Source organism: Ursus arctos, unplaced genomic scaffold (assembly GCF_023065955.2).
Source record: "Ursus arctos isolate Adak ecotype North America unplaced genomic scaffold, UrsArc2.0 scaffold_19, whole genome shotgun sequence".
NCBI classification, from domain to species: Eukaryota; Metazoa; Chordata; class Mammalia; order Carnivora; family Ursidae; genus Ursus; species Ursus arctos.
Window position 1 is genome coordinate 44,100,304 of NW_026622863.1, and position 27,859 is coordinate 44,128,162.

General features: G+C 53.7%; 2 protein-coding genes across 7 annotated transcripts; one reads left to right on the forward strand and one right to left on the reverse strand.

Annotated features, from left to right (window-relative positions):
* Positions 1-60: 60 nt before the first annotated feature.
* On the reverse strand, positions 61-17,552 carry SIRT2 (sirtuin 2). 4 transcript variants are annotated; one of them, XM_057314367.1, is made up of 17 exons: positions 17,440-17,537; positions 16,504-16,550; positions 13,459-13,579; positions 13,231-13,279; positions 12,886-12,999; positions 10,502-10,543; positions 10,233-10,339; positions 10,057-10,113; positions 9,643-9,711; positions 4,411-4,540; positions 2,627-2,686; positions 2,316-2,371; positions 2,082-2,158; positions 1,953-2,004; positions 1,137-1,207; positions 948-1,014; positions 61-828 (listed from the first exon to the last, which is right to left on the reverse strand). In XM_057314367.1, coding segments are annotated over exons 4-17 (1,059 nt in total). In that variant the 5' UTR covers positions 13,232-13,279; positions 13,459-13,579; positions 16,504-16,550; positions 17,440-17,537; the 3' UTR covers positions 61-672. The 4 variants fall into 4 exon arrangements, with proteins under 4 accessions (XP_057170350.1, XP_026338143.1, XP_044234090.1 ...); XM_026482358.4 differs by lacking the exon at positions 13,459-13,579 and having other exon boundaries at positions 17,440-17,552; XM_044378155.3 differs by lacking the exon at positions 16,504-16,550 and having other exon boundaries at positions 17,440-17,536.
* A 284-nt stretch (positions 17,553-17,836) lies between these two features.
* On the forward strand, positions 17,837-27,789 carry NFKBIB (NFKB inhibitor beta). Of its 3 annotated transcripts, none has more exons than XM_026482359.4 (6): positions 17,837-18,089; positions 24,993-25,098; positions 25,179-25,512; positions 26,435-26,523; positions 26,613-26,873; positions 27,640-27,789. In XM_026482359.4, the coding sequence occupies exons 1-6, from the start codon at positions 17,911-17,913 to the stop codon at positions 27,733-27,735; spliced, it is 1,065 nt and encodes a 354-aa protein (XP_026338144.1). In that variant the 5' UTR covers positions 17,837-17,910; the 3' UTR covers positions 27,736-27,789. The 3 variants fall into 3 exon arrangements, with proteins under 3 accessions (XP_026338144.1, XP_026338145.1, XP_044234001.1); XM_026482360.4 differs by having other exon boundaries at positions 17,838-18,089; positions 25,386-25,512; XM_044378066.3 differs by having other exon boundaries at positions 17,838-18,089; positions 25,455-25,512.
* The last annotated feature ends 70 nt before the right edge of the window (positions 27,790-27,859 follow it).

Genomic DNA, 27,859 nt, shown 5'->3' on the forward strand with positions numbered 1-27,859 from the left:
CCCCCTCCCTCCAGCTGCTTCCCTGTGTGCCCACAGAAAGGAACAGGGAGGCCAGACAGCTGATGGTTAGTTGTTTTTGTTTTTAATTTGTCTCCAATAAGCAACATTATGTGCCCCTCCCAGCAGGGGAAGCGGGTCCCAAGGGAAGGGGTCCAGCACCCTCTCTGGGGGTAGGAGGCACAGACTCGGGAGGCCTTCAGGCTCAGCTCCCCGCAGAGTGTGTTATGTTTGGAGGGCCCACACTCCACCCAGGGTACATTAGACTTGGCCAACTTGGCCACAGGCCCCTAGGAGCGGTAGAGAGCACGGGGGCGGGGGGGGGGGGGGCGGACCTGGGGAGCCCTGAGGAGGCCTGGGGCGCCTGTCCAGAAGTTAGGAGTTTAGAGGCAGCCCTGGCCCTGGGAGCAGTTAGAGATTAGGGGAGGTTGACCCCCGTCCCCACGGGTAGTTAGAGACAGCGGGCTGTTACAAACGGGCTGCCCAGGCCTCGGCCCCTGGGTGCTGTTAGAGATTTGCCAGGGTCAGGGAGCTGGGACCCCAGTTTTGAGAGGGGGTGGTTAAGAGACTGGGGCAACGTTCTGAGCTCCCCAGACAAAAGCTGCAAGTTAGAGGGGGCCAGGGCTGGCAGGGGCTCTGCTGTCCGCTGGGCGTCCTGCCCGGGAGCCACAGCTGTCACTGGGGCTTCTCTCCCTCCGTGCTCCTGGCCTCTTCCTTGGCAGGAGGTGGAGACTTCCTGGGGGAAGCGGAAGTGTTGGGGTTGGGGCTCCCTGACCCTGCCTGGGCATCTATGTTGGCATGCTCCTTCCGGACAAGGTCCTCCAGCTCCTTCTGCAGGGGACAAGTTCGCAGAGGTCAGAGGTCACCATGCACCATGGGGTCAGAGGACCCGTAGTGCAGGAGTCTAGGGATGGGGCTCCGGGTAGGCCAGGGTGGCCCAGACTCCTTACCTTCCAGCCGAGGAGGTCAGCAAGGGCCAGGCAGCCCTGGTCACAGTCACCCAGCCAGGCCACGTCCCTGTGGGTGGGAGAGCCAGAGCTCCCAGGCTTGTCCCAGGCCTCTTCCCGCTCTTCCCGGTCCGCGTGCCTTCACGCCCTCCCTCCCACCTCAGCTGTGACCCGCGCAGGCCCAGGACTCACCGGTAGGCCTTCTTGGAGTCGAAGTCCATGCCTCCTCCGAGGCCCATCATCATCCCCAGGAAAGGGTCAGTCTGTGGGGGAGAGGGGAGCTTAGAACACAGACCCTGGAGCCAAATGGCTTGGGTGTGTTCCTTGCTCTGTGACTTTGCTCAAGTGACCTGGCTTCCCGGAACCTCAGTTTCCTTATCTGTAGAGTGGGGACAATCACCAAACCGCACCTAGCATTGTACTTTCAGTGGGTGAATACTTAGAAAGTGCTTAGGGGGCGCCTGGCCGGCTCAGTTGGTACAGAGTGTGACTCTTAATCTCAGGGTCATGAGTTCAAGCCCCATGTTGGGTGTGGAGTCTACTTAAAATTAAAAAAAATACAAAATAAAATAAAGCAAACAAAAAAGGTGCTTAGAACAGTGTCTGGCACATGGAATGCTCAAGGAACCATCCCTCCCCAGGGTTGAGGGAGTGAGGCCACCTCGGGAAAAGAGCCAAAAGCAGGAGTGGGCGCCTCCCGACGCTGGGCTGCAGGCCCGGGTCTCGCTCGTCCCAATTCTTCCCTCGCACAAAGCACACCATTCCTGTGCGTGTCACTTTGAGCTGGGGTTCTGTTCCTTGCTCACAAGGGTCCCAGGTGACCCTGCGGCCTATAGAATCAGAGTCCAGGTGACCTGGAATCTGACCCCTCTGGATTCTAGAACTCCTGGTTCTGATATGGGGGGGGGTCCCCACTTTCCTAGGAAGCCAGTGAAAGGGAATGTGGGACCCCTGTGAGGAAGAGGGGGAGGGAAAATCAGAGGGGGGCCCACATAAAAGCCAACTCACCTGCCCAGTCTTCTCCTTGTTGATGAGCAGACGCGGGGTGGAGAGGGGTGCCCTGGGGGATGGCGAGCTCAGTGGTGAGGACCTGGCCTGGCCAGTGCCCCGCCCCCCCCGTCCCAACCCCCAACCTACTTGCTGATGAGGGAGGCGAAGGGCTGCACCTGCAGGGAGGTGCCCATGATGATGAGGAGATCCACCTTCAGGAAGTCCTATGAACGGGGGCGGCCGGGTGAGGGCTCCAGAGGCTCGGCGGGGGCTGGGCTGCCTCCCCCCACACCCCAGCCGCAGCTAGTTGGGGAAGCCACCTGCCCCCCCGCAGGGCCCTGGCTGCCCCCACGTGGGGAAGCGCAGTGCAGGGCGACTTACTGACTGCATGCAGGAGAAGAACCTCGCTGGGAGGTTCTCACCGAAGAACACGATGTCTGAGACAGATGGACAGACAGACACAGAGACAGAAAGAGAAGGTGAAACGGGAGGCAGAGGCAGGGTCACAGAGAGAGAGGCCAGGCAGGAGCAGAAGGCAGACCCGAGGGCTGGGGTGGGAGCCATGGTGCAGTGGGGACAGATCCGGGGCACTGTCAGGGAGGGAGGGTGGCCTCCCTGGGAAAGGGCTTGTGGAGGGGTCGGGGGGTCCCAGCCAAAATCCATCTGGGTTGGTCCCTGGCCCTGAGGCTCACCAGGCTTCACCACGCTGTGGCATTTCTCACACTTGGGAGTCACCTCGGAGAAGATCTTCTCTGGGCGTGGGGAAGGGGAAGGGAGAGAAGGAGGTAAGCGACTCGGGGCTGGGGGCTGGGGCTGCAGCCAGCCTTCACTGTCCACAAACACACCTCAGTCGCTGGAGAGCCTCCTGGGATGTTTGCCCTGCTCACCCTTCTTAGAGAGCTGCCCCCCCATCTCCCCCCATCCCCTAGGATTCCAGGGGTGGCTCCGAGCGCCAGGGTGCGGCTATTGCCTTAAAGAAAAACCACGGAACAGATGAAGGAGCAGACGCTTGCCCTTTGCAGGGGCACCTGGATCCCACCAACTCCCGACCTGGGCAATAAAGCTCTCCCAGCGGGTCTGGGGGGGCAGCTCTATTTTGTCCTGGGTGAGAGGTCTGGTGAGTCCCAGGCCTGGTGACCAAGAGAGGGGAGACTATGGAAACGATCCTGGGATGGGGATACACCCTCAGGCCCAGCTGCTTCCCACCCTCGGGTTCTGGGACAGACACCTCCACACACACACACACACACAATGTGCGCACACACAATCCAGCCTTATGACAATCATGCTCCTTATTACTCACTGATTAAGGAGGCCTGAGCAGCATTCTGTCATTTGCAACCAACCCACAAAACCCTAGCTTATTTGTTCGACTAGTCCTTCATTCCTTCGACACACATTTACAGAGCCCCATTGTGAGGTCTGTAACGCACTTGAAAACATTTCGGCATTGACAGCGTAAGATGTGGGGGCTGCGTGTGCTATCGCTGTACGTGACATGTAAGGGGTGGCATTCACTGTCCACTACCCCAGCTGCACGCACTTGAGCTATTCTGGAAGCCTTGCCCCAGCGGCAGTCAGCTGGCATCCTAGCAGAAAGGCCACCCTCCAGAGGCCCAGCCACAAATGCCGCAGCTGTCCCTGTCTCACAAGGACACCAGAGGCTTTGTGAAGTCAGCATAAAGAATGTCACAAATGGCTTGCGAGGGGTGAAGTGCGTGGCTTCTGGGCAGCACAAAGGATGTCAGACAAGGCTCTCACTGGCATTCGAGAAATGTGGACTGGCTGACGTTTCCCCTCCCCCCTTTACTGGACACTCTGCCCTTCCGTGAACTGGGACGCTGACTTTAACAAGCCCTGTTGTGTGCACCCCTAGGGACAGCCCCAGCCCTTGTCCCTAACCAGGCCTGTGTCCAGCTTCACATTCCACGGAACCTGACTCACGGGTCATTGGACCCTGGGCCGCTAGCCCAGTCCTGTCCAGTATGGTGGTCCCGGCCACGTGTGGCTTTTAACATCTAAATTACTAAAAATGATGTAAAATTACAAATTCGGAACCTTGGTACCACTGTTCACATCGGCGGGTGCCTGAGGGCCACATGTGGCGGTAGCCGCCGTACTGGACAGCGCACACATGGATTCGAATGTCGTTGCGTTTGCGCTCATGGGCCCCTCGCAGGACGAAGAGCTGGGGCCTCACGACTTCACAGAACAGACCGCGTGACCATCTGGCGGCTTCTGTGCCAACACGCGGCTCTGCGCGTGGCTGAATTGGGCGTGGAGCTTGCTTCCGTCGTAACCCGCCTGTGAGGTGGTGTTGGGAGCAACGAAACCCCACTGCCACCTCAGATCTCGGGGGGCTGCTGCTACCTGCTAAAACAGCCCCAGGTGCCCACCGCACGGAGCCCCTGTTCTTGGCGCTGAGGAGCAGGCAGCGGGCAGGAGGCCGGGCCTCGTGGAGGCCCTCCCGCCTCACCTTTCATCCAGCTGAGCGTGTACTCCCGTCGGCAGAGGGGGCTGGTGCAGTGCGAGGTGTGGAAGGTGCCGTGGGCCTCCACCAGGTCCTCGCTCTCCAGCCCTGCCACTCGCTCCAGCGTGTCTATGTTCTGCAGGGAGAGACGGAGGGAAGCGGCTCAGGAGTGAGACACACCTGCCTCGAGAGCAGAAGGCAGAGCCGGACGCCGCAAAGAGAAGCAAATGGGACCGAGGGAGAAGGAAGGGAAGAGAAGCAAGGGGCAGGGTGTGCCTGTAAACTCCTCTGCTTGTTCTCGGGGGGCCGCCGAAGTGTAAAAGTTGCAGATGCTTAAAGATGGGGCCCAAATTCATACGTCTGTGAGCCCAGGCCCACTGCCACCATCAGCCCAGACGGAGTGTTTCTGCACAGTGAGGCCACTTTGTTTCCATTTTTCAGAAAATTTGTTTTTGTTAGGACCACACGACGTTAGTGCCACTGCCAGAAATGTGTCGGCATTGATGGACAAGCCTACAATGGCTCTGTTGTAAACAGAGCGCCCTCAGATGTGGCGTCCTTGTGCAGTACCCAACCTGCACAGCTGTATGTGGCAGCCCTGGCTGAGCAGTAACAGAAATCAGTGAATCGGGAGGGTTTATTTGGTTTTAATCACTGTTTTCCTAATCAGCAATCGGGTTTCTCACTGTGGTCTGTTTCACAGACGGCACATTAACTGGCATTCTTTTAAAACATGGATATACTCCTCATTAAACCAGCAAGACTATTCTTCCCTTCCACATAGACATATGTGCTCTCTCATTTTTCTTCAAGCATGCAGCCCCTCGGGAGCAGCTTTTCTTTGCCCGTGAGGAATGCTGCAGAGGCAGGTGCTGACAGAGCCCGCAGCACACGGCCAGATGCCACCCCAAGACGGCCGGTCACGTGCTGCCCACAGCTGACCCGGCACCGTCTCCCCAAGACTCCATGCACAACCAAAAGGGTTCTCTTTCAAGGGCAGACGGCCCCAACCGCTCTCTCCGCTCCCTGCCAGCAATCAGCTCGTTCCCCAAACGTGCAGACAAGAGCCACTGTTTCCAGACTCTCTGCAGCTTTTCCCCTCCCCCCGCATTAGTTTTGCCTTTGTTACTTGACTCAGTCTATGGCCTCCCTCACACGCGAGTAAGCGGTGTGCGCGCAAATAATTAAATAGCGTGTAAAAGAACTTCTGTCAGCACCTGCCTCTGTTGTTCTGAGCCACTTCTGATAGAGAAACCCCCCATGAGAAAAGAATGGGGCTGTCCTATATGTCCTGATATTGAAGGGATCCCTCCGGAGGTTAAAGGCACAGGAGAACAAAGGCTGTAGGAAAACTATATATGAAGGTGGGCATTTGTTTGCCTCAGTATAGAATATTTTTTTTAAAAGATTTTATTTATTTATTTAACAGAGATAGAGACAGTCAGCGAGAGAGGGAACACAAGCAGGGGGAGTGGGAGAGGAAGAAGCAGGCTCATAGCGGAGGAGCCTGATGTGGGGCTTGATCCCATAATGCCGGGATCATGCCCTGAGCCGAAGGCAGACGCTTAACCGCTGTGCCATCCGGGCGCCCCCAGTACAGAATATTTTTAAAGATGATCCAAGGGGCGCCTGGGTGGCTCATGGGTTAAGCGTCTGCCTTCGGCTCAGGTCGTGATCCCAGCGTCCTGGGATCATGTCCCACATCAGACTCCCTGCTCAGCGGGGAGCCTGCTTCTCCCTCACTCTCTGCAGTTCCTCCTGCTCGAGCTGTCAAATAAATACATAAAATCTTAAAAAAATAATAAAGGTGATAGGAGAAGCCAGCAACAGCAGTGGTTGCTAGGGAGGGAAGCTGGGGAGTACGGCCCCAGGACGCCCTCTCCTAAAGGACAGGTGGTGATGAACGCCTGATGGTATACAGCCAGTGACATGTGGCCTGGGTGTGGGGCAGCAAGCAGGGCACGGTGAGGGTGGGAAGCGGCTATCCCACTCCAGCCCAGCGCTCACCGCCCCACCCCACTGCCTGGGGAGAAGGGGGCAGCCAGCTCTTCTCAATCTGCAGAAAGAGCCTGAAGTCCGGATTTTCAACTGAAATCTCGCTTTTTCAACCTTGGCTCCCTTTTTGTTTCAAAACACTGTGTCCCCCTGATGGACACAAAGGCAACAGCAGCTCTGAAAAAGCATGAAGTTGGGGGCGCCTGGCTGGTTCCCTCAGTGGAGCGTGTGACTGCTGATCTTGCGGTTGGGAGTTCGAGTCCCACGTTGGGTGAAGAGATTACTTATGAATAAAATCTTAAGAAGAGGGGCGCCTGGGTGGCTCAGTTGTTAAGCGTCTGCCTTCGGCTCAGGGCCTGATTCCAGGGTCCTGGGATCGAGCCCCACATCAGGCTCCTCCGCTAGGAGCCTGCTTCTTCCTCTCCCACTCCCCTGCTTGTGTTCCCTCTCTCGCTGGCTGTCTCTCTCTCTCTCTCTGTCAGGTAGGTAAATAAAATCTTTAAAAAAAAAAAATCTTAAGAAGGAAGGAAGGAAGGGCGGGCAGGAAGCTGCTATGTGGGTGTGGATGTGGGGGGGTCTTCCATACAGGAAGCTAAGTGAGGGAAAGCCAAGTACAAGCCTTTTGTGTAGGGTAAATGCCATGAATATATTTAAAGGGACTATAAGCTGCTTTGCTGTGGAGATCACAGGGCCTTGAGCGAACAGGGCAACTGCTCTCGGGTTTGAATGGAGACTTGTATCTGGAGATGAAAAGAGCTACCATACATAGCTCCAAAAGTGCAACATCATCACAATCCGGAAAGAGGCGAAGACAGTGTGTTCCAGAAAACTGGGTCAGTGACTCAAGAAGTGGCCGAGGTTGACGGAGAGGCTGTGACAAGTTTGAAGAAAACAAAACAAAACGGTCTCTTGAAACGCGAGAGTGGAACATTTGGTTTTTTTTTTCCACGTTTGTCTGTTTTCTGTAATCGGCCGTTTTGCTGATGTTTGTACAGTTAAATCCACGCGGTCACTATGGCCGGTAGGGGAGACGCGCCTGCACCTTTCCCACGGACCCTGGAGCGAGCAGCCCGCCCACTCCGCCTCCCAAGCAGATTCGGAACCGCATGCTTCTCCCCTCATCAAGCCCCGCCCTGGGCCAGCCTCCATCCTCATCTACTCCGACTGTCACAGCAGCCTCCTCCTCAGTCTCTGCACCCCCTCCTCACTGCCCCCAGTTGCCCCTGACATGCAGCCAGATAGGGACCCCTGGGTCAGGTCATGTCCCACCCGGCTCGGAGCCCTCCTGTGGTTCCCTCTCACTCAGCCCTTCCTGTGGCCCCAAGATCCCACATGGTCGGCTCTGGCCCCTCCCTGAGCTCGCCTCCTCCGTTCTCTCCCACTGTCCTCTCTGCTCACTAGGATCCAGCTTCTCGAACATGCCAAATACAGTCGCACACCTCAGGACCTTTGCCCTGGCGGTTCCCTTTGCCTGGAACACACTCTCCCCCAGATGATCCCGTGGCTCCCTCCCTTCCTCCCTAAAAGTCTCTGTCTAAATGCATCCTTCCCAGTGAGGCCTTCCTTGGTATCTGTTGACAACAGCACTCCCCCCGCAACACTTCTAATTCCCTTTCCAGCTTAATCGTGCTCCACAGACGTCAGGACACCCTAGCTGTGCTTCCCTCCTGTCCTGTCCACTGTCTCTCCCCACAGCAGACTGTCAGCTCTAGGAGGGCAGGGACATGGCTGCCAGCAAGGAGGACCTGGCGCGGGGTCTGCACTCCATAACACTCGGGACAGAAGATGACGACGCAGGGCCGTGGTGCGGATTTCATGAAATCATGCACAGGGGAGCCCTTGGCTTGGAGTGAGCTGTTTGTATCATGTCTGAGCCACGTCCCATGGGTAAAATGGGCTCTGGGAAGAAAGGTCAGCTTTATCCTGGGCGGGGACTCCTCCTTTCCCAGCTGTCCTTTCCCAGGCTGCCACTGCCAGTCCCAGGGAGGAGGAGCTCCTGTCCCCGGTTGAGAAATCTGGACTTAAAAGAAATTCATCCTCCCCCTGGTGGCAGCTTCCCAGGCTGGCAGGCTCCAAATTGCCAGGTGTGGGAAGAAAATATTAGCACGCCCATTTATAGTCAAGTATTCTCTCTCTCTTTTATAATTTTGGGTTCTGAGGTATCATTTTTGTAAAAGATTGATTCATTTATTTTAGAGAGAGAGAGAGAGTGAACGAGCACACAGGGAGGGGAAGGGCAGAGGCAGACGGAGAGAAAGAATCTCAAGCCGACTGTCCTCTGAGCGCGGAGCCTGACGCGGGGCTGGATCTCACGACCCCGAGATCATGCCCTGAGCCGAAATCAAGAGTCGGGCCCTCGGGGCGCCTGGGTGGCACAGCGGTTAAGCGTCTGCCTTCGGCTCAGGGCGTGATCCCGGCGTTATGGGATCGAGCCCCACATCGGGCTCCTCTGCTGGGAGCCTGCTTCTTCCTCTCCCACTCCCCTGCTTGTGTTCCCTCTCTCGCAGGCTGTGTCTATCTCTGTCAAATGAATAAATGAATAAAATCTTTAAAAAAAAAAAAAAAAGAGTCGGGCCCTCAACCGACTGAGCCACCCAGGTGCCCCCTGAGGGATCATTTATAGCCCGATATCGCTGTCACTGACCCTGTGTAATTTCAATACGTACTCACACGCATTCGTAAAACATATACTCATAAAACAAAGGCAGGGGAGCAGACGGTGTTTACAGTGAGGGGTGCGACGTGCCAAAAACGTCTTGCTGGCTAGTCCAGAAGCCCACGGCGTGAGCCGTCCTTGCCAGAGAGCCCCCGGGCAAGGCCCTCCGCTGGGCACCTGACACGCAGGAGCCACGGCCCACGGCACAGGCGGGGCCTTTGTGCAGATTCTAAAAAGACACCCCTTCCTTAAGACTCGCCGTCTGCCAGGCGGAAAGCGGTCACAGCGTAGGGACTTGGTCAGATCCAGCCACTCCGCGGCCATTTGCTGAGAACCCTGACCAAACAGGGACTCCAACGCCGCCAATGGTGGCCCCTCAGACGTGAGGTCCTTTCCCGCCGCGCACGGGATGGTGCTGAGAGGAGCTCCCTGCCCCGTCCCCACACACCTGAAGGGCAAAGCTGTTCTGGCCGCTGCTTTACAGAAGGGGAAACTGAGGCTGAGGGGGGCAGGTCACGCGGCAAAGTCAGCAGCCCGCGGCCAGCCGGCCCTCTTCCCCGCCGCCCGGCAGCGCCCACGGCCCCTACCTGCGTGTAGCAGCGCAGCAGCAGTCCCTTCTCCTTCAGCAGGCGGATGAAGTAGTGACAGACCGTCGGCTGCAGGGGGGCAAGCGGGATGATGCCAATCATGACAGGGCCCGTCTGCCACACATCGCCGCGTGCCAGGAACTGTTCCAGGCACTCTGGCCGTCTTACCTCAGGGAGTCGTCACACTGGCCTTGGGGGCATCACTATGCCTGCTTCCCCATTTCACAGATGGGGAAACTGAGGCTGAAGGTCACAAGAGCAGGCAACGAGGGACCAGGGGGTAGACCCTGGTAGCCTGGAGCCCATGTCCTTAATGACCACGTGACATTTGTCTGCAGGGCCCCAGGGGAAGCCTTTCCCATGCCTGCTGTCCCCCAAGCTTTCCTGTCCCCGCCTCCGGGAAAAAGAGCTCACCTTGAACTGCCCAGGATAGAGTTCCTTGGCGAGAGCAAAGAAGGGCTCTGGGTGTTTCTGTGGGAGAGAGAACCGGAGGGCAGAGGGGCACCCAGATGCCCCTGGTGAGTTGAGAGCTGGAGTCAGGCGATCCCATCCCCTCATCATACAGACATTCCTGCCTGGGGAGCCCATACCTTGAAGTAGCCAATCTCAAAGATGGCCTCCGGGTAGGGAAGACGGTACTTCTCTAGGTTGGCGTAGAGGCCCGTGGATGGGGAGCGGAAGTCAGGGATGCCGGCAGCTGGGGGAGGAGGGGCGGGGAGCAATGCGTCAGGGACCTCGGCCCCATCTATACTCCATCAACTGCCCCCCACCGAGGGCCCAGACGTGGCTCCCCCCAATCCCTGGAAGGGGGTCTCCCAACGTGGCAGTGGCTACTGGGGCGGGGCGGAGTGGCACTTACACGTGGAGATCCCGGCTCCCACCAAACAGATGACCCTGCGACCTGGAGGAGAGGAGTTTCTGCATCACGTGACAGTACACTCAGCCCCAGAAGAACAGCACCCATCACAGCCCCGAACGCTGTTTCCTCAGTGCCAGGCCCCATGGCTGGCCTTTCAGATGCATGCATGGTCTTCCCAATCATCTCAAGGTGGGCGGTGTTAACAGCCACACTTTACAGATGAGGAAACCAAGGCTCAGACAGAGGAAGGATCACACAGTCAACTGGTGACAGAGCCAGCGTGGGGACGAGGAATCTACTGTTTCAAATTATATCAACTTGGACAGATTCGAGAAAAGGCCACTTGGAGAGACGTTTCCCCTCCTTACTAGATCTAAAAAAAAAAAAAAAAAAAAAGCATGAGCTCTTAGTGAGAAGGCTGGGGGCAGCGGTGGGGGTCCCCCCAGAAGAGCTACAGGTTATTGTAAAAATCTCTGGCCACGCCTCACCTTTTGGACACAATCTTGAATGACCATCTATTTCTAGCATGTTCCTTCAGCATATTCCTTTCGTCTATAATCAAACACATATCAGCCACCAGAAGTCTGACAGTTTTCTGGGGAAGACCAAAGTTTGCCCCTCTTGGGCCTCAGCCAGTGAGCAGCAGGTCGCTAAGGGGGTTTCAGATGCTGGCTCTCCTGCTCACCAGTGGGGTGGGGGAGGGGACCTTGGTTCAGACCTCCCCTCTAGGCTTCAGCTTCCTGCTGTCAAATGGGCACAATTACAGTGCTGACGTCACGGGGCTGTGGAGAGAGTGAATTCATCTGTGCAGAGCTTAGATCGGGGCCTGGCGCTGAGCAAACACCATGTATGTGTCTGCTGTTATTCTCTGAGGCATGGACCTCTTGAGACCCAGGATTTGCACGCGTATAAGCACTTCGTTCCCCCGCTTTCTCCTGGCTTTCAGAAAAGAAGATGGGAAGGTGTGATAGGAGTTGAATCATTTCACAAACACATGGGGCCGTGCAGAAATAGCCTCATTGCCCCATCAGCTGCTGGCGGGACCCTGGCATCTGCCCATCAGCTGATGGCCAGGCGCAAGTGTGCGGCCCGTGAACCGGGGACCTCTGGGGTGTCCTGTGTGAAGGAGGACAGCAAGGGAGACGAAGCCCTTGGCTTTGTCTCAGGGAGGCCATCGGACCAGGCCCAGCTGGACCTCCCTGGGGCCACGTGGGAGGGAGCACATACTCTGGATTCAGGGGAGGTCCTGACTGCCTCTTGCCAGCTGTGCGACCCTGCACCGAGTCACAACCTCTCTGTGCCTGCGCGTCCTCCTCTGTCCAGATCACTCCTATAGGGACCTCACAGGTACAATGTGAAGATCAAAAGAGAGGACACCTATCAAGAGCCTAGCCGCGTGCCTGGCAAATGGTGAGGGCTCAGTTAACTGTTCTTCGCTGTGCCCCTCACAGGCAGCCTCATGAGCCACCTGTCCCAAAACCCAAGTGCGGGAGGACGGAAGGAACCAGAGCTTTGTGGCCATCGCCTGTGTTCTCTTTGGGGAGGAGATGTCTGCACACAGTTGCCCGGCCCGGCCCGGCAGAGGGAGGCTCAGGGCAGCAAGCCTGGACGCCTGAGCAGGGAGCCGGCAGCAGCTGGAGGACAGGGAAACGGGAGAAGACGTCCTCAACAAAGGGCTGTTCAGGACCCTCAAAGGGTCGATTGTTCTAGTCGAGGACTGCTGAGGGCCCGGTTTCTCAGACTCTGGTGACCTCAAGTTACAGCAAGAAATCGAAATGACATGGTGACCTAGTGAAGAGGCACCGACATAGCACCCCGGAACACACTTCCTGTAATAGTCATCCCAGGACACAAGGCTCGAGCTCTGCTCCGGCCCTCTTCCCGGCATTTCCGGCTCTAGTCAAGTGTTGCACCCCTAAGGACCCTAGGGGGTAATTACTATTGGTACGGTCTTCAGTCTGTCAAACAGCCTGGCCAATCAGCAATGGAGGGCGTGACCCACGTCTGGCCAATCAGAGACATGATGATTGGTTTGCGGTAGGCATGTGACCCAACCTGGCCCCATTGGGAGCCCATCTCTGCCCTTTCCCTTCAACCCCTGGAAGGAGGTACTAGGCTGGTGGAACTGGCACCTGGTACTGCCAGGAGCCCCCTCTACCTTCACACAGAAATGCAGCGCCTGAGGGGGTTAAGATTCTTGACAACACGAAAGCCTCTGAATCCAGCCATGCTTAATGCCGGATTTTCGTTAGAGAGTCAATACTCCCTTTTTGGCCTAAGCTGGTTGGAGTTGGGTTTCTTGTTACTTGGAAGCGAAAGGTGGGGCTGAGAAGTCACTCGGGGCCAGGAGTGGGCAAGTGGCGCAAAGCAGGGCGAGGACTTACAGCGCTCGCTCTGCATATAGCGGGTCACCCCTTCCAGGGTCAGTTCATCCAGCAGACGCTCCTTCTGGGTGCCCAGGCCCAGTGTCTGGGAGAAGAAATTCCGCAGGAAGTCCACTGGCCAAAAGGCAGAGAGAGAACAGCAGGGTGGGCGTTCAGTCGGGGTGCACAGGGGCCCCAGCCAGCCCTGGGATCCCCCACCCTCCCACAACCAGGGACCTCTAGGCACTGGCATGGCACCCAATATTGCATACTTTGAATGTCACCCTCAGTGGAGGGGAGGGGTAGCAACTACATCCCTGCCCTAAACCGCTCCCCCAGAACCCCACTCCCAGTGAAGATACTCACTCTCTGCTTCTCCGCCAGCCGCTCCTTCCTCAGTGTCTGAATCTGAGTCCTGGAAGGGGTAGGGGTGGGGTGACCAGGCCCCAGAAGTGGGGTTAGGGAGGGAGGAGGGGGGAGGGTGGCACCCGGGTTTGGGGGGAAAGGCTCTGGCTGGGAGTGGGCCCAAGGAAGAGAGGGGTGGCCGGGGGTGAGCGTGCGTGGGCTCTGGGGTGGGCTGCATGGGTGGGACACCTGGTCCTGCTGCTCCCGAGGAGCATGAGTTCTTTGCGGTTCTGAGTCTGACGCTCCTCATCTTGGAAATGTCAGAGGAAGTGGTGCTGCCTCAGAGGGCTACCTGACATGAAGCATTAACCTATGGGAACCATCGGGGTAAGCGTGCAGGAAGTGCTGACACTGCCCGGTGCCCCACGTCCTTGCCTGGCATCCCCGCCTATCCCCTGTAGCGTGGGCCTGCCCCCCTCCTCACCAAAGTCACTCCTGCGAACAATGCCAGTGGAAACGCCTAGTCTTCACCCTGGGGCCATCAGCCCTCCTGTCTGAAGCCTCGGACTCCATCTTTCCAACCCCTCCGCGTCATTATCTACTCCTCCCCTCAGCCAGGCTCCCAGACTGCAGGTCTGAGACTCTGTCCTGGGCCCCCCTACTTCCTCTCTCCACCTTTCCTGGGAGAGTTGCCTCATCTGTGCCAATGGTCTTGGCCTAGGCATTGATAATGCCACCCCCTAGTTCCCAGATCCGGGGTTCCCTCAGCCTCCTGGATGCCTTCCAAAGTAAGTGACCCCTGGCCTTCCTCACCCACCACATCTCAAACTGGCCTTAGCATCTCTCCTAAACCTGCCCCTCCTGCTAGGCCCATCTCAGTGTGGCTTCTGTCCCCCAGTCTTTATCTCCCTCACCTGCCCTCCCGCCATTATGCGTCCCCTCCCAAGGGCTCTACATGGTCCAGCCTGTCCTCCCTCTGTGGGCCCTGTCCTGGCCTCCTCCCTAAGCTCCCAGCCTCAGCCTCCACCTCTGATGGACTCTACTGCCCTCTGGGTGATGCCCTGGCAGTGTCAGCCCACCCCGCCCTCTGCTCCAAGGGCCCCTCTCGCTGGCTTCTCCAGTCTAACCATCTAATCACCAACAGGTATGGATGGAGTCGCCATGATGTCAGCTCCAAGATGGCGAGGATTTTTCGTGTTTACTAGTGGACACCTAGCACCGAGAACAGGGTCTGGCCCCTGGCAGGAGCTCCAGAATTATCCACCACTGAACGAATGGGTACTTGCTATGCGCTGCACCAGGGCTGGGCCCTGCAATGGACCTCACAAAAACACATTCTGACCAATGCGCTCTCCTGCTTAAAGCCCCTCCGATGACCCCCTCCCCCATCATTCTCTGTTCTGGTTTCAAGCCTTTTTGAATAGGAAGGGCCCTTCCAAACATATTTAAATTTTTTTTATTGCTTTTCCATAAGCTTTGCAAAAACTTTGACCATGAGACCAGGTGTGACTTGAGGTGCTGGCCTCTAGCTTCCTCACCCACCCCGTCAAAATAACCACTATTAACAGTACAGTGGTAATGACTCTACATTTTTTCTCTTGGGGCGCCTGGGTGGCTCAGTTGGTTAAGCTTCTGCCTTCAGCTCGGGTCATGATCTAAGGGTCCTGGGACTGAGCCCCACATCAGACTCCCTGCTCAGTGGGGAGTCTGCTTCTCCCTCTCCCCCTGCTCCTGCTTGAGCGCATTCTCTTTCTCTCTCTCTCTCTTTCTCTCTCTCTCTCATGCTCCCTAATAAATAAATGAAATCTTTAAAAAAGCTTTAAATTTTTTTTCTCCGCACATAAAACTCATTCATTTTCCAGAAATGGGTCATGCCACGATACAACACTGCACCTTGCGTTTTCTGCAGAACAATACACTACAGATGCACCTCTCCTTTAAAAAAGCTACATAGTGTTGCATTGTAAGGATGAGCCATAGTTCATTTAACCCGCCTACTGACAGCCACTTGGGCTGTTTCCAGTGTTGCCCTATCACAGACAATGCTGCAATTTACATCCTCGACTCTCTCTTTCTGGGACTGAGGATCCCTTTTTAATGTTAAACCTTTCTCGGTGACAGTGGCTGGGCCCCGGGAGCCAGGCTAGGGAGAAGGCCCAGACTGACAGGAAGCTTTCAGACCCTCCGCATGGCCCCTGGCATGCATCTGTAAGGTGCATTCATCTCAGCTTCTGCGCTGTCCTACATCTGCACAGCGATCTCTGGGGGGTTGGCATTCTTTCAGGCTGCAGACAGTGAGGCTCTGTGGCAGGACTCGAGGGCCCTGCCCAGCATGTGGGAGCAACTTGGCCTAAGGGGGAGCTAGGGGTGCTGGGGCGCCTTCAAGTCTCTATGAGGCGCCTGGCTACCTCTTCCTGAAGTTTCTAGAAGGCAACCTGCAGGGTGTCGTGGGTTGCAAAGCAGTCCCTGCTCTTCTAGCGGGGGGGCGGGGGGGGGGCAGAGGACAAGTTACGTAACAGCTCTGCCTCAGATTCCTCGTCTGTAAAATGGCCCCAGTAGGCCTTGCCCCCCCCCCCCCCAAGAGATTCTGGGAAGATGAAATGAAATGATGTACACAGAGGCCTGAGCAGAGTACCTGGCTGGAATAAGTACTCAATAAATGCTAACCTCGGCTACAATTAGCTAACCACCCCCAGCCACCGGCTACTGACCACATCACACCCTTCGTGCCCCCCAGTCTTTGCACAAGCTGTACACTCTGTGTGGAACGCCATTTCTCACCCCGCCTAAGAAAATTCTAAGTCACTCTTCACTTACTGTGAGGAGTCTGCACCTCAATCTGACTCCTAGGCTAGCCTATGGATTCGCCAAGGGAACGGACCGGCTGGAGTGTCTGTGACCCCACAGAGTTTACTCTGCCTTGAGCTACTCTCATAATCACTCTGGAGGGTCATTTCTAATCACTTGTCCATGAGATCTGTGCGTTCAGGGACCAAATCCGATGCCCGTCTCTTCCATGCCCAGTATCAATGAGGTTCAGAAAGGAGAGGGGGAGGGAGCAAGGAAACAGAAAAGTTTGGGAGAGCAGGCCTGGAGTTGAGGCTGCACACCTTTCTCTGACAGTCCCCAGAATCCACCATTCCCCAGGAGGCTGAACCAGGAGTTGGGGCAAGGGTCTGGGGCAGTGAGCTGAGGGCCCTGGGGTAACTCTCTCCCCTCTGTCACCTCCCCCCAGTGTGGGGTGCGGGAACAAGTCCATCTCTCTCCTTCCCTCCACCCTTCCCCAAATCTCACCTGGGCCTCCTGCACCTTCCCTGCCTGGGTCTCCAGAGGGTCAGAGGCTGGGGGAGGAGGGGGAGCAGACGTGGTTACAGCGGGGGGCATGGTTAAGTGGGACTGAAAGGCTTCAAAGCAAAGGGGCAGGGGGCAAGAAGACCCATCAAGCTAATTACAGTGGGGTGGGAGGTGGGGGTAAAAGTGGAGTAGAGGGAGGGAGGGGATGGGGAAAAGCAGACCTTATTAGAGTAGACAGTGTTGTCAGGAGAAGTGCTTAGCGAGGGACAAGGAGGCTGGGGCGGGAAGGTTTAGGAGAGGGAGGAGAAAGCAAAAACATACAGGGCATGGAGGAAGACTTAGAAGCGAAGAAAGAAATAGTAGTGTGTGTGTGTGTGTGTGTGTGTGTGTGTGTGCGCGCGCGCGTGCGCGCGTGTGTGCAGGAAGGGTTAGGTTCACTAACAGAGGGAAGTTCAAAAATGAACAGAGGAGATAAGAAAATACTCTGAGTAGAGACGGGTTTAGAAGAGGAGATGCAGTGGGGATGGCATGGTTAGGAGGGGCACAGGAACTAGAGATAAGAGGTAGAAGGGGGCACCAGGGGTCCCCTAGCATCCTACAGTTCCCCCTAACAACCAGGTACCCTTAGCAACCGGGTCAGCGGCAACCTAAGTCCTTAGCAACGAGGGTCCTCAGCAACCAAGGTGCGAAAAACACGCGATCATTAGGAACTTGGGGGACATGGCAAACGGACCCTTAAAAGCTCGCGACCCAGAAACCCACCAACCTAGCAAGATGGATCACTTAGCAATGACCCCCACTCCCGCCCCGAATCCCACTCCCCACCATGCAGCCCCACTCTCCAGCCCCACCATGCCCGTCCTCGGGCCCCGGGGCCTGCAGCCCTCAGTCAGGCCCCGGCGCGGCCCGACCCTCCCACCGGAGCCCCCGACTCACGGTCCGGCTCGGCCATGGGCGCGGGGCGGGGGCCCTCGGGGCTGTCACCGACTGCTCTGTCCCGTGACGGCACCGGAAACAGGAGGGGGCAGAGATAGGGCAAAGAACTACAACTCCCAGCAGTCATCGAGGATGCATACAGGCTTTCTCACAGCGCCCGGCGAGCGACGCTCTTAGGTTAGGAGGACACGCGAGTGCCGGACTACGAGTCCCAGAGTGCTCCGAGCAGGCAGCCATGTTGGTAAAGGGCGGCCGGAAAATGTGGGAATGGGTAGAGAGCCGCAGTCCATCTGAATACTCTGACTGGTCATGGTGTGGTAAGTGGGCGGGGCTTGTACTCTTTGACTCACTATGATTGGATGAGTCAAGGGGGAGTGTTGGGGAATTCCCCGCAGGGCGGAAGCGCCAGGGCTTCAGGCAGAGCCTAGCTACAGGCGGGCGGCCGCTGGGGCCCCTGAGGATTCGGGGGCCATGGCCGGGGTCGCGTGCTTGGGGAAAGCTTCGGAGGCCGATGAATGGTGCGACAGCGGCCTGGGCTCTCTGGGTCCGGACGCAGCAGCCCCCGGAGGACCGGGGTTGGGCGCCGAGCTGGGCCCGGGGCTGTCGTGGGCGCCCCTCGTCTTTGGCTACGTCACTGAGGATGGGGACACGTGAGTGAACCTTAGGTTGCTTAACCGGGCCCTGGGATCCGATGTCTGATTCCCTATTAGTCTCTGATCCCGGCTTCCTAACCTCTCACTCCTAAATCTAACTTCTGATGCTCGACTTTCTGATCACTAATCCCCGAGTCCTAACCTTCAGTAAAACCAATTTCCTATCCAACTTTGACCCTAACCCCTTAATTCCTCTGACCTTCCTTTCTTGAACTCTGGTTCATAGAGCTCCACATCCCTATCCATTGATCCTCAGACTCGATTTGATCTTCCTGACCCCAGTCCTGAGACTTTTGTTAAGAGCTGTGGTTCAGACAGGCCCCTCCTGACCTCCTACCTCCAAATATGATCTTTGATCCTTAGCTCCTGATTTATGCGCCTTTAACGTAGATTTCCAAAATTAATACTTGGCCTTGACTCTAAGATTCTACCGTCTGAGCACTGATCTTCAGATCTTACATTCAAAGAGAAAATGTAAGCTACACGATAGCAGGGATTAATAGCTGTTCAATATTTATTGAACACTACCACCTTCCAGGCCCTGTTTTAGGTGCTTTCGTAAAGCAGTGAAGAAAACAGACAAAAACTTACACCTTTGTGGAGTTTACATTCTAGGGTGGGTATATAGACAGAAGGACAGACAGAATGACAAACAAGAAGGAAAGGAGGGAGGGAAAAAATGGAGACACAAGGAACGAAAGAAAGGGGCAGAGAAGGAAAGAAACAAGGATGTAGACACAAAGTGAGGAAGAAGAGAAAGGAAAGGAAGAAACAAAGAAAAATGAAAAAAATATACAAGAAAGACAGAAAAATGGTGTGTCTGAAGGTAGTAATTTCTTTGGGGAAAAAATAAAGGACCAAAATGAGACCAGTAGAGTATCTGGGGGAGAGCTCTCCGGGTAGAAGGAACAAGAGATGTAAAGGCCCGTGAGGGATTGCGCTGGGGTTTTTGTGTATTGCGTTTACTGTTCTATCCGCAGTGACTAAACAGTGCTTGACCTATAAGACGCACTCAGGAAATATTAGTCTTTTCAAAGACCCCGCTTAGGTTTCATTAATTTTCTTTATTGGTTTTTTTTTTTTTTTTTTTTTTTTGCTTTCAATTTCATTGATCTCTGTTCTGATTTTCATTATTGCCCCCTTCTGCTTACTTTGGGTTTAATTTGTTCTTTTTTTTTAGTTTCTTAAGGTGGCAGCTGAGATCGTTTGAGACCTTTCTTTTCTAACATAGGTGTTTCATGCTGTACATTTCCCATAGTAGTGCTTTGGCAGTCTCTTACAAATTCTGATATGCTGTGTTTTCATGTTCATTTAATTTAAGATACTTTGTAGTTTCTCTTTTGATTTCTTCTTTGCCCAGTGGATTATTTAGAAATATGTTATTTAGGGGCGCCTGGGTGGCACAGTTGGTTGAGTGTCTGACTCTTAGTTTTGGCTCAGGTTGTGATCTCGGGGTCCTCGGATGAGCCCCCATTGGGCTGTATGCTCAGTGTGGAGTCTGCTTGGGATTCTCTCTCCCTCTCCCTCTGCCCCTCCTGCTTGTGCGCTCTCTCTCTCAAATAAATATATATTTTTAAAGATTTATTTATTTATTTATTTATTTATTTATTTATTTATTTATTTTGGGGGGTAGGGGCAGAGGAGAGGGAGAGAGAAACCAAAGGGGGCTCTGCACAGAGCCTGATGTGGGGCTCAGTCTCATGACCCTGAGATCACGACCTAAGCTGAAACCAAGAATCGGTCACTCCTAAATAAATCTTATAAAAAAGAAAGAAAGAAAGAAATATGTTATTTAGTTTCCAGATATTTGGAAAGTTTTCCAAATCTCTTTCTTTTATTGACTTATAATTTAATTCCATTGTAGACCGAGAACATATTTTGTATGACTTGAATCCTTTTGAATTTATTGAGAATTGTTTTATGGTGCCGAACATTATGTGTGCGCTTGAAAAGAATGGGTATTCTGCTGTTGTTGGGTGTAGTGTTCTCTAAATGTCAGTTAGAGGTCCCGTTGGCTTCTAGCTTTGCCATAGTTTTATATATCCTTGCTGATGATTTCTATCTCCTTGTTCTATCCGTTATTGAGGGGGGACGTTGCATTGAAATCTTCAGTCTCCAATAGTCACCGTGGATTTGTCCATTTCTCCTGTGCTCTGTTATTAGGGGCACAAATGTTTAGAATTCTCATGTTCTCTTGCTTAATTGACCTCTTTGTCATTTTGAAGTAACCCTCTCTATACCTGGTAATATTCCGTGCTTTAAAGTCTAGTCTGATAGTAAAGTACTCACTCCTGCTTTCTTTTGACTGACGGGTGTTAGTATGGTATCTTTTCCCCATCCTTTTATTTTTAACCTATCTTTTCATACTTATATTTACTTGTAGGGAGCATATGTAGTTGGGTTTTACTTTTTTATTCAGTCTGACAATTTCTGCTTTTTAATTGGAATGCTCAGACCATTTACATTTAATTATTGATACAGTTATGCTTAAATTTATCATCTTATTGTTAATTTTCTACTTAGCACCTCTTCTTTGTTTACCTTTTCTCCTTTTTCTGCCTTCTTTTGGAACCCGTACGTACATTTTGTCCCATTGTGTTTTTTCGTTGGCTCATTCGCTTTATTTATTTGTTTTAAGATTTTGTTTTTTTTTATTATTTTATTTTATTTATTTTAGCAGGGGGGAGAGGGAGAGAGAGAATCTCAAGCAGACTCCCCACTGAGGGCAGAGTCCGATGCAGGGTGCGATCGCATAACCCTGAGATCATGACCTGAGCCTAAATGAAGAGTCGGACATTTAACCAACGGCGCCACCCCGGCGCCCCTTAAGATACTGTTTTTAGGTAATCTCTACGCCCCACGTGGGGCTTGAACTCAAAACCCCAAGATCCAGAGTCACACGCTCTACCGACAGCGCCAGCTAGGAGTCCCTGGCTTTATTAGCTCTAATTCTTTGTTCTGTTGTTTAAATGGTTGGCAGACTGCGGTCTCCGGGCAAAATCCAGCCAGCCAGCGGCTTTTGTATGGCTGTAGACTACGAATGGTTTGTACATTTTTATTTTTATTTTTTTTTTATTTTTTTTTTATTTTTTTTTTAAGATTTTATTTATTTATTTGACAGAGATAGAGACAGCCAGCGAGAGAGGGAACACAAGCAGGGGGAGTGGGAGAGGAAGAAGCAGGCTCATAGCGGAGGAGCCTGATGTGGGGCTCAATCTCAGAACGCCAAGATCACGCCCTGAGCCGAAGGCAGACGCTTAACCGCTGTGCCACCCAGGCGCCCCGGTTTGTACATTTTTAAATCGTTGGGAAAAAGCAAAAGAATATTCTGTGGCAAGTGAAAATGATATGAAATTCACATTTTAGACTCCAGAAATACAGTTTTGCTGGAATACAGCCCTGCTCATTCGTTGTCAGTGGCAGCTTTTGTATCACAACAGCAGAGCCGAGTAGATAAAAGACACACTGTGGGATCCACAGAGCCTAACATCTTTCTCTGGCCCTCTACAGAAAAAGTTTGCCGACCTCCGCTCTATAGCTCATTCCATACAGTTTCAACTTATTCTGGTCTGCCTTCAAGTGACACTGTGTCACCTCGTACAGGGTACAAGATAAAAGAATCTTAGAATAGTATATTTCCATTTGTCCCCTCCTGACCCTTATGTTACTGTTGTCCTACATGTTACTTACATGTGTGTTGTAAACTCCACCATACGTCGTTAGGAGTTCTGTTTAAACACTCAACTTTTCTTTTTTTTTTTTTTCAAATTACGTCCTAAAGAGACATAAAAAAAATAGAGACTTACATAACAAGAAAAAAGTCTTCCATATTTACCTACAAAGTTATATTTTGAGTGTTCACTATTCTTTTGTATAGGTCCATATTGCTGTGTGATGTCATTTTCCTCTGCTTGCAGATTTCCTTTAACCTTTCTTTGGCAATCTGGGTCTGCTGGTGATAAATTCCTTTGGCTTTTCTATACCTGAAAACATCATTATTTATCTTTTTGAAAGATGTTTTTGCTGGGTTAAAGAATTCTAGGTTAGGGGTGCCTGGGTGACTCAGTCAGTTAAGCATCTGCCTTCGGTTCAGGTCACGATCCTGGGGTCCTGGGATCGAGCCCTGAGTAGGGCTCCCTGCTCAGTGGGGAGTCTGCTTGTCCCTCTCCTTCTGTCCCTACCCCCGCTCCTGTTCTCTCTCTCACTCAACTCTCTCTCTCAAATATATAAAGTCTTTTTTTTTTTTTTAAAGATTTTATTTATTTATTTGACAGAGAGAGACAGCCAGCGAGAGAGGGAACCCAAGCCAGGAGAGTGGGAGAGGAAGAAGCAGGCTTCCAGCGGAGCAGGGAGCCCGATGTGGGGCTCAATCCTCGGACTCTGGGATCGCGCCCTGAGCTGAAAGCAGACACTTAACGACTAAGCCACCCAGGTGCCCCTAAATAAAATCTTTAAAAAAATAATTCTATGTTGAGGGGTGCCTGGGTGGTTCAATCAGTGAGGCATCCAACTGTGGATCTCAGCTCAGGTCTTGATCTCAGGGTCATCAGTTCAAGCCCCACGTTGGGCTGTACACTGGGCATGGAGCCTACTTAAAAAAAAAAATAATAATCCCAGGTTGACTGTCTTTGAATACTTGAAAGATGTTGCTCCAGTGTGTTCCCTTGCCTTATTTCCTATATGACATCTGCTATCATCTTTTTTATTTTTCTGACTTAAAGTATCTTTTTCTCTGGCTGCTTTTGAGACTTTTGTCTTTTTTTTTTTTAATACTCTATTTATTTTAGAGAGAGAGCAAGTAAGCGAGCAAGTGCTGGGGGGGGGCAGAGGGAGAGGGAGAGATGGGGAATCTCAAGCAGACTCCATGCCGAGTGAGGAGCCTGACGAGGGCCTTGATCTCATGATCCTGATATCATGACCTGAACCGAAATGAAGAGTTGAACACTTAACTGACTGAGCCACCCAGGCGCCCCTGAGATTTTTGTCTTTATCGTTGGTTTTGAACAGGATTTTTATGTTGGCCTTGGCATAGTTTTCTTAACATTTCTTGTTCTTGGATCTGTGAGTTTATAGTTTTCATCAAATTTGGAAAATTTTCCAGACATTATTTCTTTGACTATTTTTTTTCTATCCCCATCTTATTTAGGGACTTAAGTATCAAATATTATCAGGCTGCTCGAAGTTGTCCCATAGCTCACTGATGTTCTTTTCATTTTAAAATTGTCTCTTTGGGGGCGCCTGGCTGGCTTAGTCAGTGGAGTGTGCGACTGTTGATCTCAGGGTCATGAGTTCAAGCTCCACATTGGGTGTAGAGATTACTTAAAAAAATAATACACACACACACACACACACACACACATATTTTTTTCCTCATGTTCCATTCTAAATAGTTCCTACCGCAAAGTCTTCAAGTTCACTAGTCTTTTCTTCCACATTGTTTAATCTTTTGCTAATCCCACCCACTGTATTTTTTCGTTTCAGATGCTGTTGTTTTTGTCTCTAGGAGTTTGATTTGAGTCTTTTTCTTTTATCATCCATGTCTCTACTTAATTTCTGGAATGTATGAGATTCACTTATAATGAACTCGTTTAATGTTCTTATTTGCTGATTCCAGCATCTGGGTCATTTCTAGACCAATTTCAACTGATGAGTATTCTCATTATGTATTGTGTTTTCCTGCTTCTTTGCCTACCTAATAATCTTTGATTAGATGCCAAACATGGTGAATTTTACCTTGTTAAGCTGGCCAGTTGTGTATTCCTATAAATATTCTTGCATGTTGTTTTGGGATGCAGTTCAACTATTTTTAAGTAGTTTGATCCTTTCTGGTTTTACTTTTATGATTTGTTAGGTGAGTCCTGACCAGTGCTCAATCTAGGGCTTATTATTCCCCACTACTGTGGTAAGACCTTCCAGAGTGTTCTCCCCAATGTCCTGTGAATTAGGGTTTTTTTGTAGTCTGACTGGTGGCAACAGGCACTATTCCTGGACCCCTGTGAGCAATGGGCATGTTTCCCTAATCTGTTCAGGTGGTTTCTTCCCCAGACTGGGGTAGTTTCTTCACATCCCTGCACTGATCAGTCTTCTCCTAAATACTTGAGAGGCCCCCCTGCAGATCTCTAGGGTCTTTCCCTGTTCAGGTCTCTCCTCTTGGGCTCTCTGTCCTAGGACTTCTCCTGCCTTGCTGTCCCCAGACTCAGCTCCATCTCACCTCATATGCAATCTGCCAGGGCCCTGCCTGGGCTCCCCCTCTCTGCGCTGTGTCATTTCTCTCAAGACAGGAAACGTGGCAGTCAGTCAAAGGTCTCACCTCACTATGTGTCCTGTCTCTCAGGGGTCACTGTCATTCATTGCATGAGGACCAGTATCTGGAAAACTGTTGCTTCCTATACTGTAGTTTGTCTGATTTTTTTTGGTTGATTCAGAGGAGAGGAAAATCCGGTCCCTGTTATGTCATCTTGGGAGGAAGTAGAAGTCCTACTTAATAAACACCAATTAAACAAAATTGCTGAATTAACTCTGACCTGACCCTCCTAGATTCCTGACAGTTGGTTCCCGAACTGTGGTCACAGGGCCTAGCACACAGTAGGTGTTTATTTGCTATGTGTGTTGAATGAAGGAATACAGGAATACTTGACTTCTTTTTTTTCCCCCCTAAGATTTATTTATTTGAGAGAGAAAGAAAAAGTGAGAGCATGAATGGGAGGGGATGAAGGAGAGGGAGAGAGAATCTCAAGCAGACTCCGCACTGAGTGTGGAAGCCAACATGCAGCTCGATCTCAACGACCCTGAGATCATGATCTGAGCCGAAACGAAGAATTGTACGCTGAACTGACTGCGCCAGCCAGGTGCCCCAGGGGTACTTAACCTCTGTCCTCTGCTCCCTGTCTTTGTCTTCAGGGCACTGCACTTGGCAGTGATTCATCAGCACGAGCCCTTCCTGGATTTCCTCCTGGGCTTTGCGGCGGGCACCGAATACCTGGACCTGCAGAATGACCTGGGCCAGGTGAGCCACCCAAGGGCCAGTACAGGGCTTGGGGCTGGGTTCTCAGTGCAGCCCCTAATCCCTGCCCTCTGCTCCTGCAGACAGCCCTTCACCTGGCAGCCATCCTGGGGGAGGCCTCCACAGTGGAGAAGTTGTACGCGGCGGGTGCCGGGTTGCATGTGGCGGAGCGTGGGGGCCACACAGCGCTGCACCTGGCCTGCCGCACGAGGGCACACGCCTGCGCTCGTGTGCTACTCCAGCCCCGTCCCCGGTGCGCCAGGGGAGCCCCCAACACCTACCTCGCTCAGGGCCCTGACCGCACCTCTGACGCCGACCACCCGTCTGTTGCCTTGTACCCCGAACCTGACTCGGAGAAGGAAGATGAAGAGAGTGAGGAGGATTGGAAGCTGCAGCTGGAGGCTGAAAACTACGAGGGTGAGGCTTCCCAGTCACTGCGCAGGGCCCGGGCTCCCGGCAGAGCGAGAGCACTGGGCTCTGGGCTCTGTTCTTCTGACTCAAGACCCAGCCCATTGGAAAATAATACTGAGGCTTCAGGGACCCAGGCATTGGGAAGGGCTCCCACTGAGGCCCCAGATTACTGAGACTCGGTCATGTGGGCTTCAGGACCCGGACCATATGGGGGCCCACTTGGGACCCAGACCTGTCACCCACAGGCCTAGATCTACTAAGATCCCATTGTTGGGCCCAGGTTCCCCAGCTGGAAGGCACAGCTCACCTGGGCCTCACCCCTTCTCACCAACCACAGGTCCTAGTGTACCCAGGACAAGGGAAGTCAAGGCCCAGGTTCCCAGAGATTGACACCGGGTTCAGGGGCAGCCCTCAGCCAGGCCTCATGGGAAAAAAGAGCCCATGGACCCAGGGCCCTGGCATCTGAGTCTCAGCTCCCCCACCTCGAAGCCCAACTACTGGCCTAAGCCCCTCCCACAGAGGGACTGAGATCACCCGGGACCCGGTGTTCAGGGCCCAGTCCACCTCCCAAGGTCACAGGCCCTTCAACTACTCAGGACCCAGGAATCTGGGGTCCAGGTCCTTTGTGAAATAAAGACCAGAGACTCAGTCTCCTGGCCCCAAGATCCAGGCTTCCTGTCCAAAGCCCCCAGGCTCTTCACCCATAGGCCCCAGACATTCCACAAACCAGGCCTCGGCACTGCCAGCAAGTTCCAGACCACCAAGACTTAGGCATTGGGGGTGCAGTTGCCTCTTTGACTTACCCAGGAATTCAGGAGCTGGACCCCAAACTCGGTCCCCTCAGGCCATGAAGCGCTCCCCTAGGGCCTTGGCATTTGGGCCTGGGCTCCTCACCCCCATCATCTGACACCAGTCACTCTATCTGCAGGCCATACCCCACTTCACGTGGCCGTCATCCACAAAGATGCAGAGATGGTCCGGCTGCTCCGGGAGGCTGGAGCGGACCTCAACAAACCGGTGAGCTGCCCTAGGGAGAAGGCGTGGAAGGGAAGGTTGTCGCCCAGAGTGGGGCAGGGCCTCCCTGACCTGTCTGCTGATCCTTGCAGGAGCCCACGTGTGGCCGGAGCCCCCTGCACTTGGCAGTGGAGGCCCAAGCCGCCGATGTGCTGGAGCTCCTCCTGAGGGCAGGTGCCGACCCTGCCGCCCGCATGTATGGGGGCCGCACCCCACTGGGCAGTGCCACGCTCCGGCCCAACCCCATCCTTGCCCGCCTTCTCCGTGCATATGGAGCCCCTGAGCCCGAGGACGAGGACGACAGGCCTGGCCCCTGCAGCAGCAGTAGCGACAGTGACAGCGGGGACGAGGGCGTGAGTCAGGAGGAAAGACCGGGTGGCCCAGCTGGGGGGTCAGGGTAAACGGGCAGGTGGGAAGAGGGGAGAAGAGAAGTTAGGCAGTGTCTTGGGACCGACCTCAGGTCGCTGCGATCAGAGAACTCAGGCAGCGGTGCCAGGGCTATCAGGCCGCAGTCCGGGGAGACCTGGACCGGGCTGGTGGGGAGAACGTGGGGAGTGGTGCTTGAGAGCGTAAGGCAAAGGCAGAGGGAGAACTCAGGCAGAGTTAAAGACCTTGGTCGGAGTGACCGGTAATGGCAGTGGTTGGCTGTGGTGGCTGACAGCGTAGGGAGTGATCACGTGGAGCAAGAGTTGGAGAACTCAGGCCGTGGGAAGCTGACCTCGGGCAGCAGTGGTTCCCACACTGGCAGCAGCACGGAAGACCTTAGCCAGCAGTGAGGAGCTTGTGTTGGGGCACCCAGGCAGCAGAGACACTACCTTGGACAGGGGACGAGGTTGGGGGGCGGGGGGTGAGGAGTCTGGGTAGAGGCAGAGGAAGGGGGCAGAGGAGGGAGACCCCAGCAGCTGTGGAGAAGCAGCAGGGCTGGAGCCCAAGCAGTGGAGGGCGGTGGGAGAGCACAGGTGACCTCGAACATGGTGGTCGGCAAACCAGGAGCAGGGGATTTGAGTGGGGAACTTGGGCTTCCAGGCAAGACCCAGTTGCCGGGGTGGGTGCAAGAAGTCGGACAGCTGACAAGGTGGCAGCCGCCTGAGCCCCTCTGCCTGCCCCCTCTGCCCCCAGGATGAATACGACGACATCGTGGTCCACAGTGGCCGGAGCCAAAACCGGCTACCTCCCACCCCAGCCTCAAAACCTCTCCCTGATGACCCCGTCTGACCCAATTGTTAATAGAGTTTCCAGTTTAATAAAATCCCAGTTCTGACAACCAGAGATTAGACTGACGGTCGCCTTTGCAGTCCTCTAGTTTATTCCTGGGTCCCTGTTCCTCCAGAATCAAGTA